Below are 12,584 nucleotides of genomic sequence, written 5' to 3' on the forward strand. Positions count from 1 at the left end.
TCCCACATGCCGCGGAGCGCCTGGGCCCATGAGCCGTGGCCGCTGAGCCTGCGCATCCGGAGCCTGTGCTCCACAACGGGAGAGGCCACAACAGCAAGAGGCCCGCGTACTGAAAAAAAAAAAAAAAAAAAAAAAAAAAAAGCCCATATTAAAGGTCTTTTTAAATCCACATAATACATAGATGCTTCAGTAAAAGAGGAAAAATAAGGATGGAGTAAAATATGTCCTTCAAAATTCCAAGGTTTCTGCTAAATATTCAGAGCGCAATGGATAGGAAATGGGATAGTCCAATTTTTTAAAGTCTTGCTTACACTCTAAAAGTTTATTTTTCCTTTTAGTTTTTTTCATCCTCCAGTCAAAGGGCATTTGCTCTTCTATATGGCCTGTGAAATTATCAAGTGATCAAAATGTACTACAGAAGAAGTGGAGGAATGATTTGTCCCCTTTGTGATACTTCCTGACTAGCAAATGGAAAGCTGATAGCTTGGGAATACTACTGGAATATCCAGGATAGCTTGGATTCTACTGTATGTTACAATTAAGCAATATGTAGATGTAACTAATTAAATGAACACAGCAATTTCTCCTTTTCATAGTTATAATGTATAATGCTTAACTATTTCCTTGACAATAAACTAAGACTTGAGGAAAGGTTGATCAGGTTAATGAGAAGAGAAAGTTCAAGTATTATCTAGGAGTGCAGTAACTGGTTAGGACTCTGGGTGCCGCTGTTCACCAGTCTGGGAGATAAAGGCAGCGGGCGCGCGCGCGCACACACCCACACACAAACACACCGAGGGGAAAAAAAAACTTCTTAGAACCTCCATCACTGCCAGATTGAAAACAGACTCCCTGAGGCTGCCCAGATCCTACTTCAGGACCCCTTTATGCTCTGAATTCTCCTGAAAATTCGGTTAATTTAGACTCAGAAGAGCATAGAAACAATACTGTTGGTGCCAGACTGGGAGAAAACTACGAAGCAAGAGAGCAATGACGATTCGAGTGAAGGTGCTCGGCTGCCGCAGGCTGGTCTTGCTGTTCCTTTTTCTGTGGATGTTGGAAGCCCAGGCTGGGAAGATCCGCTACTCAGTGCCAGAAGAGACAGACAAAGGTTTCTTTGTAGGCAACCTTGCCAAAGACCTGGGACTACAACCCCAGGAGGTGGCGGAGCGGGGAGTCCGCATCGTCTCTAGAGGGAGGACTCAGCTTTTTGCTCTGAACCCGCGAAGCGGCAGCTTGGTCACCGCAGGCAGGATAGACCGGGAGGAGCTCTGCGCTCAGAGCCTGCAGTGTCTGGTGAGTTTTAACGTCTTGGTAGAGGATAAAATGAAGCTTTTCCCTGTTGAAGTGGAAATAATTGATATTAATGACAACACTCCCCAATTCCAGTTAGAGGAAGTAGAATTTAAAATGAATGAAATAACCACTCCAGGTACCAGGATCCCTCTACCTTCTGGGCAAGACCTTGATGTGGGTATGAATTCGCTCCAGATGTACCAGCTCAGCTCCAACCCTCATTTCTCCCTGGATGTGCAACAGGGACCTGATGGGTCCCAACAGCCAGAGTTGGTGCTGCAGAGTCCCCTAGATAGGGAAGAAGACGCTGTCCACCGCCTCCTCCTCACTGCTTTTGATGGGGGCAACCCAGTCCGTTCAGGAAGCCTCCGAATTCGAGTTCAGGTGGTGGACGCAAACGACAACCCTCCAGCGTTTACTCAAGCACAGTACCACACGAGTGTTCCTGAGAACGTGCCGCTGGGCACTCGGCTGCTCACGGTAAAAGCCACGGACCCAGATGAGGGAGCCAATGGTGAAGTAACATATTTGTTTCATAATATAGACCACAAAGTGGCACAAGTATTTCACTTGGATTCTTACACAGGAGAAATATCAAATAAAGAACCTCTGGATTTCGAAGAATACAAAATTTATCCAATGGAAATTCAAGCTCAGGATGGTTCAAGCCTCATGGCCAGAGCTAAGGTGCTGGTCAAAGTTCTGGACATAAATGATAATGCCCCAGAGGTGACCATCACCTCTGTCACCACTGCAGTCCCAGAAAACTTTCCTCCTGGGGCCATAATTGCTCTTATCAGTGTGCACGACCAGGACTCCGGAGACAATGGTCACACTACGTGTTCCATTTCTGGAAATCTACCCTTTAAATTAGAAAAGTTAGATGATAATTATTACCGTTTAGTGACAGAAAGAACAATGGACAGAGAACTTACCTCCCAGTACAACATCACAGTAACAGCAGCAGATCAGGGAACTCCGACTCTATCTACCGAAACACACATTTCACTGCAAGTGACAGATATCAATGACAACTCCCCTGTCTTCCTCCAGGACTCCTACTCCACCTACATTCCAGAAAACAACCCCAGAGGTGCCTCCATTTTCTCCGTGACTGCCCACGATGCTGACAGCAATGAGAATGCACGAGTCACTTATTCCCTGGTGGAGGACACCATCCAGGGGGTACCTCTATCCTCCTTTGTCTCCATCAACTCAGACACTGGAGTCCTGTATGCGTTGCGATCCTTCGACTATGAGCAGTTCCGTGACCTGCAATTGAGAGTGACTGCAAGTGACAGCGGGGACCCGCCGCTCAGCAGCAACGTGTCACTGGACATATTCGTGCTGGACCAGAATGACAACACACCTGAGATTCTGTACCCCGCCCTCCCCACTGACGGTTCCACCGGTGTGGAGCTAGCACCCCGCTCCGCAGAGCCTGGCTACCTGGTGACCAAGGTGGTGGCTGTGGACAGAGACTCAGGCCAGAATGCCTGGCTGTCCTACCGCCTGCTCAAGGCCAGCGAGCCGGGACTCTTCGCGGTGGGGCTGCACACGGGCGAGGTGCGCACAGCGCGGGCCCTGCTGGACAGAGACGCGCTCAAGCAGAGCCTGGTGGTGGCGGTCCAGGACCACGGCCAGCCCCCTCTCTCGGCCACTGTCACGTTCACAGTGGCGATGGCTGACAGCATCCCAGATGTGCTGGCCGACTTGGGCAGCATGGAACCCTCCACCAACCTGGACAACTCCAGCCTCACGCTGTACCTGGTGGTGGCGGTGGCCGCGGTGTCCTGCGTCTTCCTCGCCTTTGTCATTTTGCTGCTGGCGCTCAGACTGTGGCGCTGGCATAGGTCGCGTGTGCTCCAGGCTTCAGGAGGAGGATTGACGGGCGTGCCCGTCTCTCACTTTGTGGGCGTAGACGGGGTGCGGGCTTTCCTGCAGACCTATTCCCACGAGGTCTCGCTCACCGCGGATTCGCAGGTGAGTCACGTGACCTTCCCGCAGCCCAACTACGCTGACACGCTCATCAGCCAGGAGAGCTGTGAGAAAAAGGATTTTCTATCAGCACCCCAGTCTTTACTTGAAGACAGAAAGCAAACATTTTCTCAGGTAAACTTTGTGTAGTAAATTTATCTAGATAAAAATAATTCCTGACTTTACTTACTTGCTTCCATTCTTTACTACTAACAGTTCTCTATTTCCCATATATCATTGTAGCTTTCTATTTACAAATCCTGGGAAATCATTAAATGTTTATATCGGAGTATATTTATCATTGTTCTTTCATTAGAACAAAGAGTTCTAATGAAAAGAGTTGTGGAAAGAGCACTGCATTAGAAACAAGGAGATTTGGCTTCTAAAGTTTTCTTGCTTGCTTCTGGCCAAATAATTTTATTTGTCTGGCTTTACCATTGTCTTATCTAGCAAGGATTGGGTTTTACTAGAAAAGGTCCACCAATATTAATGTGACTAATACTGTTTTCAAATATCCTTAAGTTATAAATATCTCCTAATTTATCCTTAAGTTTAATGTAGATGTCATCTGTCGGGGCGCTGTTTTATTTGGGGACATTTGAAAAGGTAAAGATTGTCTAAAGTAGTATTTTTAAGTTGTGTTAATATAAAATTATGGAAATCTAGGTAAGCTGCAAATTTAAACTTTCTTAGCCTTTTGTTTAGTCATTTATTTTGACATGTTTTATGCATGCTCAAGAATGCATCAACTGTTTAAGTAACATGAAATTAAGTAATAAGATGAATGACAGAAAATTTTCTGTGCAACTTGAGAAATAGTTTGAAGCCTCGTGATTTGTATATTATGCCTGTAATGTAAACAACTAACAGAAATCAAGTATATATTCCATTTTAATGTGTGTAAGCTCTTCACAAGAAATGCATTGTAGGGGAGTAAATCTATGCTTTGATATACTTACTCTGCTCCAATAAATTAAAGATACATGTATAAAATAAAAAAGAAGAAAGCAGAAGCATAGTCAGGCACAAATAAAAGATAGATAGCTAAATGGACCGAAGATGGGACAGAAAGTGGTGAGCCAGGCTAAAACTAAAGTGGGAATTCTAGTCTTGTACTTAGATGAGATTGTTCAAGCAGTGTAATAGGGACAAAAGGGCTTCGGGCTAAACAAGGGACCTGAGCCAGGCTTACTGCTTGCATCCAAAATAAGCAGTTAGGCCCCTTAGCTAGTTAAAAAGGCGGAAAATCACATAAAAACATTACCTACCAGTTCCCATGGTCGTAACTTGTTGCAAGCTAAAGACCAAGGGAGTAAGGTGGACACGGATGCTGGCTTCAGGAAATGAACACTAAGTCTCTCAGACCTGAGCTGTGATATTCAGAATACCACTGCTGCATACCATTAAAGTGCCATTAAAATACCTAGTTATGGCCTGGGACCTGGAGAATTCTGGAACTTTCTTTTGCTAGTGAGAATTTCCTGCCAACAAATTATTATTTTTTAGGTAATCTTTATTTTCTCTGATGGCTTTAAAAAAAAATTCTCTCATTCTTGCTGTATGTCTAGGTGTGGATTTTTATTTTTATTTTCTGTTTGGTACCAAGAGTATACTCTCAATACCATAAGTTGTTACAATTTAAAATTTTCTCAACTCTTATAATTTAAAACTTTGCTTCTGTGTATATATAAATGACCTTTTAACCTATTGAAACACCAAGATTGCCAAGTTGGTTGATTTTTTTTTTTTTTTTTTTTTTTTTGCGGTACGCGGCCTCTCACTGTTGTGGCCTCTCCCGTTGCAGAGCACAGGCTCTGGATGCACAGGCTCAGCGGCCATGGCTCACAGGCCTAGCTGCTCTGCAGCATGTGGGATCTTCCCGGACCGGGGCACGAACCTGTGTCCTCTGCATCGGCAGGCGGACTCTCAACCACTGCGCCACCAGGGAAGCCCTTGGTTGATTTTTTAAATCCATCTATTCTGCTGACAAGATACGTGCTTAAAATAAAATTATACTGAAATACTGAAGGTAAAGATGTCGATAGATATGCACTCACACTTTACACACAAGAAAGCAGTCATGTCAATTTAATATAACACCAAAGTAGTGTTTAAGGCAACAACATTAGTGGTGATTTTTTTAATGAACTGATCATACTTATAAAAAGAACAGACAACCAAAAGGATATAAAAATCATGAGCTCCTATTACCAAACAATATAGCTTTGAAAATAATACAGATTATTTTCAAATCTGAAATTTAAAAGAGACTTTAACACAGTTCCATAAGAAAGAATACATCACACAGGCAGAAAATTACTAAGCACACAGCGTATTTGAATAACAGAATCTATAAGCTTGATCTGACAGATTTGTTGGGTATTTGTACACACAACAAATATAGAATAGCCAATTTTTACATGAACATATGGAAAATCTACAACAATTTACTACATAGTCATCACAAAAATGGTAGAGCAAATTTCAAAGTACAAATAATATACATGCCGTATGTAGTTAAATCACAAAGTGGCTGGTGAGGAAAATAGGGAGGGATTAGTAAAAGGGTACAAACCTTCAGCTGTAAGAGGAATAAGGCCTTAGGACCTAATGTATAGCGTGAGACTACAGTTGACAACACTGTATTGTATAATAGAAAGTTGCTAAGAGTAGAACCTGATGCTCTCACACACACACAAAAAGGTAAATATGTGAGGCGGTGGATGTGTTAATTAGCTCAGTAGAGGAATCCTTTCACAATGTATACATATATCAAATCATCATGTTGTACACTTTAAATATCTTACAATTTTATTTGTCAATTATACCTCAATAAAGCTGGAAAAATCACAAAGCAAACATTTTAAAATAGTAGAAGGAAACAGAAAAGTTTGGACATTTAAATCTACAACCCTGAATTACTCTTGGATTTAAAAAATCACAATGAAATAAAAACTATAAGAATTAAAATATTACTTATTAAAAATTGTGGAATGCAGAGAAAAGAATATTTAGGGGTAAATCTGTAGACAACTATAAGAATTTCAAAAAGCAAATGATTTAAAACAAGTGAGTTTAGCTTGCCACTCAAGAAACAGAGCAAGAAAGATATAATATTAGCATAAATTTAAATAAAATAATAGGAAAAGTAACAAAAAGTATAAATTATTGAAATGCAAACAAAGAAGAATTATGATGATGAAGCAATAGAAGCCGACACCAGTGGGGAGAAAATGAAACTACTGTCAAGTCCAGTGCTGGGACTAATATCGGCTAGTCAGATGGCTAAAAACTAAAATTCGTTTTAGAGATCTTAAAAGAAAACCCCAAATTCTGATTATAGACAAAGACCTGGAAAAGAGAAAGGGAAGGAAGAGCAAGTGAGACTAGGAAAAAATAAAACAGCTTAATACGAAGCAAGAAACATGAGTGGGAAATAATATACAGAGTAAAACCAGATGTTGTCAAAGACAAAGAAACAGAAATCTTTAGAGAACTACAATAAGGGATGTCGAGCAGTTATTTAATGAGACTCAAAAGTATCAAAACAATGTTGAAGAAAAAGTTTTAAAAAACAAACTAGAGGCTCTACTAGAAAACATGGTGAGTTAATATCAATTGTTTCCAATAAATATTTCATCAGGGTTCTCAGAGGAATGGGTTAAAAATGAAAAAAGTTCAATGGGGAAGAAGCCAAAAGGCAAAAAGACTGAAATGAGACCAGAAGTGTGCAATCTCGCTCAAGAATGTTGATTCAAAATCCTATCTACTATATATGTAATATTTATAGCTTACGACTAAATGAGGTTTATTACTTAGGGATGCAAGAATATTTCAATATAAGAAAATCTAATAATATAAAACTTCATATTAGGGGATTGAAGATAAAAAGCCATATGTTCATTTCAATAGAGGCATAATAAAGGTCTTGAGAACATTCAACACAGGATTAAAATCTTTTAGCAAACTGGAAATTGAAGGAAACGTCCTTAACCTGATAAAGAGTATCTATCAAAAACTTATAGAGCTACCCAAAGCAATCTACAGATTCAGTGCAATCCCTATCAAAATCCCAATGCCTTTTTTTGTATAAATAGAAAAAAAATCCATCCTAAAATTCATATGGAGTGTCAGGGGACCTCAAGTAGCCCTAACAATCTTGAAAAGAACAAGGAACAAACCACCTTCAGTTTCCTTAATGTTCGTGCTGCCTCTCACCTCCAAGAATTTGTACTAAGGTTCTAGAACACTACTCCAGCCTCTTTCTTGATCCAGTCATACCCTTTAGGATCCAGCTTCAATCTTGTCCTGGAAAAGTCTTTCCTGACCCCCAAATCTAGGCTGGATACCCTTCCTATGTATTCTCCCATTGCCCAGGGTTTCCAACCATCATAGCAGTTACCATACTCTATTAAAATACTCTGTGTACTTTACTATGTCCTCCCTTATCCTGTAAGCTTCCTGAGAACAGGGACTGTGTTCATCAGGTGCACCATTTCTATCTCCAGCATCAATCAGGCAAAGTGTCAGGACTTAATTGGGTAGTCACCCAATTAAATGTCCGAAAATTCAATAATTTAAATACAGATTTTGGGGGAAAAATACAGGTTTTGAAGTTCAATACTAAGCCATTAAGCACAGAAATTTAAAATATATAACATTAGAATATAATGTAGCTAATATTTTTAGATTAATCTTATTGTCTCTGAATATAAAATAAGAGGTTGAAGATGTTTGGCATAAGGGCAGAGGCTGCCTTGATTAATGCCTCCAACGTTCAATGATACTCTCCTTGCAACTACTATCAAGGTCACATTCATTCACACCATTCTTATTCATTCTGAAAAAAAGACTCCTGACTTGAAAGAGCTACTTCTAAGGTATCTTAGAACTGTAAGATTCTTCAAAACAACTTGAAAGTCACAGGGGCAACAAATAATAACTTGGGTTTACCTAAAAGAGTGCAGAAATTACTTAGGCCTCTGGGCGTCGCTGTTGACCACCTAAGAAGTAAGCCTGTGAGACATCCACTCCAACATTACGGCTCGCATAACACAAAAGGCTGGGCGTTTGGCCCGCAAGCTTCGGGACGGCAAAAAAATTAAGTCCAGCAGCCCACTACTTCTCTCCACAGTTACCTGGGTCCCGTGAATGCTGGTCACCTCAGACCCTGAGGAATAAAGATTGGAATCCCGGCCTGGATGCTGGAAGTTGCCTGGGAGAAAAGACTGCAGCTCAAGAAATGGCGGCTCTGCTAAAGTTGCCAAGCCGCGGAAGGCTTGTCCTGCTGTGCCTTCTTTTGGCGACCCTATGGGAGGCTGGAGCTGGGCAGATGCGCTATTCTGTGCCAGAAGAGATCGAAAAGGGCTCATTCGTGGGCAACATCGCTAAGGACTTGGGACTGGAGCCTCAGGAGTTGGCGGAGCGCGGAGTCCGCATCGTCTCCAGAGGTAGGACGCAGCTCTTTGCTCTGAACCCGCGAAGCGGCAGCTTGGTCACCGCAGGCAGGATAGACCGGGAGGAGCTCTGCGCTCAGAGCGCGCGGTGTCTGCTGAGTTTCAACATACTCCGGGAAGATAAATTGAGTATTTATTCAGTAGAGGTGGAAATAACAGATATTAACGATAATGCCCCTCGCTTTGTAGTAGAGGAACTGGAGCTAAAAATCAGTGAACTGACTACGCCGGGATTCCGGATCCCTCTGAAGAGCTCGCATGATGCAGACGTCGGAGAGAACACCCTCCAAAGGTACGAACTTAATTCAGATGACCACTTCTCCCTGGACGTGCGAAGCGGAAAAGATGGGAATAAGTATCCGGAGCTGGTGCTGGAACGCGCCCTTGACCGTGAGGAAGAAGCCGTTCACCATCTCGTTCTTGTGGCTTTGGACGGGGGCGACCCTATCAGATCTGGCACCTCCCGCATCCGCGTGATGGTCCTGGATGCGAACGACAACGCGCCTGTTTTTACACAGCCCGAGTACCATGTAAATGTTCCAGAGAATACGCCCGTAGGCACCCGGATACTCACAGTGACCGCCACTGATGCAGATGAGGGATACAACGCTCAAGTGGCATATTTTCTGGAGAAAAATCCTGAAGAAACCTCAGAGGTATTTGAGCTTAAGTCATCATCTGGAGAAATAACGATCACAAAAAGCCTAGATTATGAGGATGCCAAATTCCATGAAATTGATATTGAAGCTCAGGATGGTCCAGGCCTTCTGACCAGAACGAAGGTCATTGTCACTGTTCTCGATGTAAATGACAATCCCCCAGAATTTTACATGACGTCTGCTACCAGCTCAGTTCCTGAAGACTCTCCTCCAGGAACCATAATAGCACTTTTCAATGTACATGACAGAGACTCTGGGCAGAATGCATTTATCACATGTTCACTCCCGGAGAACCTTCCTTTCAAATTAGAAAGGTCAGTGGACAATTACCACCGACTGGTTACAACCAGAGTCCTTGACAGGGAACAGTTTTCTTTATACAACATCACTGTGATCGCTAAAGATGGAGGGAACCCATCTCTGTCCACAGATGCTCACATTTTGCTGCAGGTGACAGACATCAACGACAACCCTCCCACCTTTCCCCACACCTCCTACTCTGCCTACATTCCAGAAAACAACCCCAGAGGTGCCTCCATCTTTTCCATGATGGCGCATGACCCTGACAGTGATGACAACGCCCATGTAACCTATAAGTTGGCTGAGGACATCATTCAGGGGGCACCTCTGTCCTCCTACATCTCCATCAACTCTGACACTGGCATCCTCTACGCGCTGCGTTCCTTTGACTATGAGCAATTCCATGAACTGCAGTTGTGGGTGACAGCGCATGACAGTGGGAACCCACCGCTCAGCAGCAACGTGTCTCTGAGCATATTCGTGCTGGACCAGAACGACAACACACCTGAGATTCTGTACCCCGCCCTCCCTACCGACGGTTCCACGGGTGTAGAGCTGGCACCCCGCTCTGCAGAGCCCGGCTACCTGGTGACCAAGGTGGTGGCTGTGGACAGAGACTCGGGCCAGAACGCCTGGCTGTCCTACCGCCTGCTCAAGGCCAGCGAGCCGGGACTCTTCGCGGTGGGGCTGCACACGGGCGAGGTGCGCACAGCGCGGGCCCTGCTGGACAGAGACGCGCTCAAGCAGAGCCTGGTGGTGGCGGTCCAGGACCACGGCCAGCCCCCTCTCTCGGCCACCGTCACGCTCACCGTGGCGGTGGCGGACAGCATCCCCGAGGCCCTGGCCGACTTGGGCAGCATCAGGACCTATGCCAACCCCGACGACTCAGGTCTCACACTCTACCTGGTGGTGGCGGTGGCTGCGGTCTCCTGCGTCTTCCTCGCCTTTGTCATTGTGCTGCTGGCGCTCAGGCTGAGGCGCTGGCACACGTCGCGCCTGCTCCAGGCTTCAGGAGGCGGGTTAGCGGGTGTGCCCGCCTCTCAGTTTGTGGGCGTGGACGGGGTGCGGGCTTTCCTGCAGGCCTATTCCCACGAGGCCTGGCTCACCGCGGACTCGCGGGGGAGTCACGTCATCTTTCCGCAGCCCAACTACGCGGACACGCTCATCAGCCAGGAAAGCTGTGAGAAAAAGGATTTTCTTTCAGAACCTCAACTTATACCTGAAGACAAAGAAGAAACTTTTTCTCAGGTAAATTCTCTTCGCAATATACCTGTGAGCTACTTTGCTAAAAGAAATTTTACCTAATTACTTAGCTGTCTCCACAGTTTACCATACCTTTTCTATTTCCCATATTTCTTTGCGGATATATTCCATTTTTAGGAAATTAGTCCTGGTGAATTATTTCTTTCTAGTTCTAAGTGTTCACACAGTGTAAACAGGAAGAGGAGCTAGAATCATTGCGTCATGATTATAAATCAGGAGTTATTAAGTGAAGGTGATATTTAGGTTATCAAAAGAGCACTACCTGAGGAACTGGCGTGTCTGGCTTCTCATACTTCTTTCTCATCCCTGAGGAAACCATCTCATGCACCTGGATCAACAATTCTTTCCTTCTTAGAAATATAAATGTTGACTTTTATGTTTCCCCAGATGCCTCCCTCCTTTAAAATTTAAGGCTTTTATGTTTATTTTTATTTGTTTATGAATAATGAAATACTTTAGTTGGTTGTTTTCTTCTCACTCAGTCTTAATATTTTTTCTTCAGTTTGGCAGTGAGATTCTTCATTTTTCTTGATTTGCATGATCTTCCCTATTAAAAGATGCAAATTTAGAAATATATATACTTCACCGTGTTTCAGGAGGGTATGTCATGGAATCTCTGTTTAGTTAAAAATCTCATTAGCCTCTAAAGTAGCTCTGTGTTCCTTTAAGAAGTGACTGAGTTATCATTTGCTCTATAATACATGGTTTGTATAACAGTGAAGATGTTTCTATTCCGTGTTACTTTTTTAAAAAAATAAATTTATTTATTTATTTATTTTTGGCTACGTTGGGTCTTCGTTGCTGCACGTGGGCTTTCTCTAGTTGCAGCAAGCAGGGGCTACTCTTCATTGTGGTGCGTGGGCTTCTCGTTGCGATGGCTTCACCTGTTGCAGAGCATGGGCTCTAGGTGCACGGGCTTCAGTAGTTGTGGCTTGCGGGCTCTAGAGCGCAGGCTCAGTAGTTGTGACATACAGGCTTAGTTGCCCCATGGCATGTGGAATCTTTCCAGGCCAGGGTTCAAACCGTGTCCCCTGCATTAGCAGGCGTATTCTTAACCACTGCGCCGGCAGGGATGTTCCCCCCACCCCGCCGTTACTTTTATTTTTTCTCATATGTGCAAACCACATTGCCTTTTTATCTTTAAAAATAATATATATCCTCAAGGGATTCAGAGACCATATCAAATTATTGCCCCTAAAGGTTCTCCTTTTACATTTCTCTTCTCAAAATTTCCTACTCACAGCAGCTGTTAAAAATGTTTCCAAAAAAAAAAAAAAAAATGTTTCCAATTCCTCAACCAACATAAGTCCCCCTTACAACCAAGTTTACCTTCCCCATTCCTCTTCCCATGTTGGCTTTTAGTATGTTAGTTATATATTTAATAACAGAGAACAAAAATTATACTAATATATAAATGGGATCATCTTTTATTTGGAAATAATCATGTACTAAGTCATGTATATAATGGTGTTGTCATTCTTTAAGGTGCTGGGATTCTTTATTGTTTAAGGGCATTGGAGGGAGAATTGATCTGAAACAATGCATTCCATTGTCTTACTACTGTTACATAATATTCTTTGAGATAAAGTTGGAACTCACTGTGGAATAATATGTCATAACATTTTGCAGGTAA

General features: G+C 43.3%; 1 protein-coding gene across 1 annotated transcript in view; it reads left to right on the forward strand.

The window, feature by feature from the left end:
* Positions 1-748: 748 nt before the first annotated feature.
* LOC307183651 (protocadherin gamma-C3) overlaps positions 749-12,584 on the forward strand; it is a gene marked incomplete at its 5' end in the record, with an annotated part of 178,578 nt that continues 166,742 nt past the window's right edge. Inside the window, 3 exons of the mRNA XM_079916467.1 lie at positions 749-3,408; positions 8,408-8,723; positions 8,919-10,936. Of these exons, the coding sequence (XP_079772593.1) occupies positions 991-3,408; positions 8,408-8,723; positions 8,919-10,936 (4,752 nt within the window). The remainder of the gene's footprint in view (positions 3,409-8,407; positions 8,724-8,918; positions 10,937-12,584) is intronic.

The sequence above is a fragment of the Stenella coeruleoalba genome (genome assembly GCF_951394435.1).
Source record: "Stenella coeruleoalba genome assembly, chromosome: 3".
In the NCBI taxonomy this organism is placed as follows: Eukaryota; Metazoa; Chordata; class Mammalia; order Artiodactyla; family Delphinidae; genus Stenella; species Stenella coeruleoalba.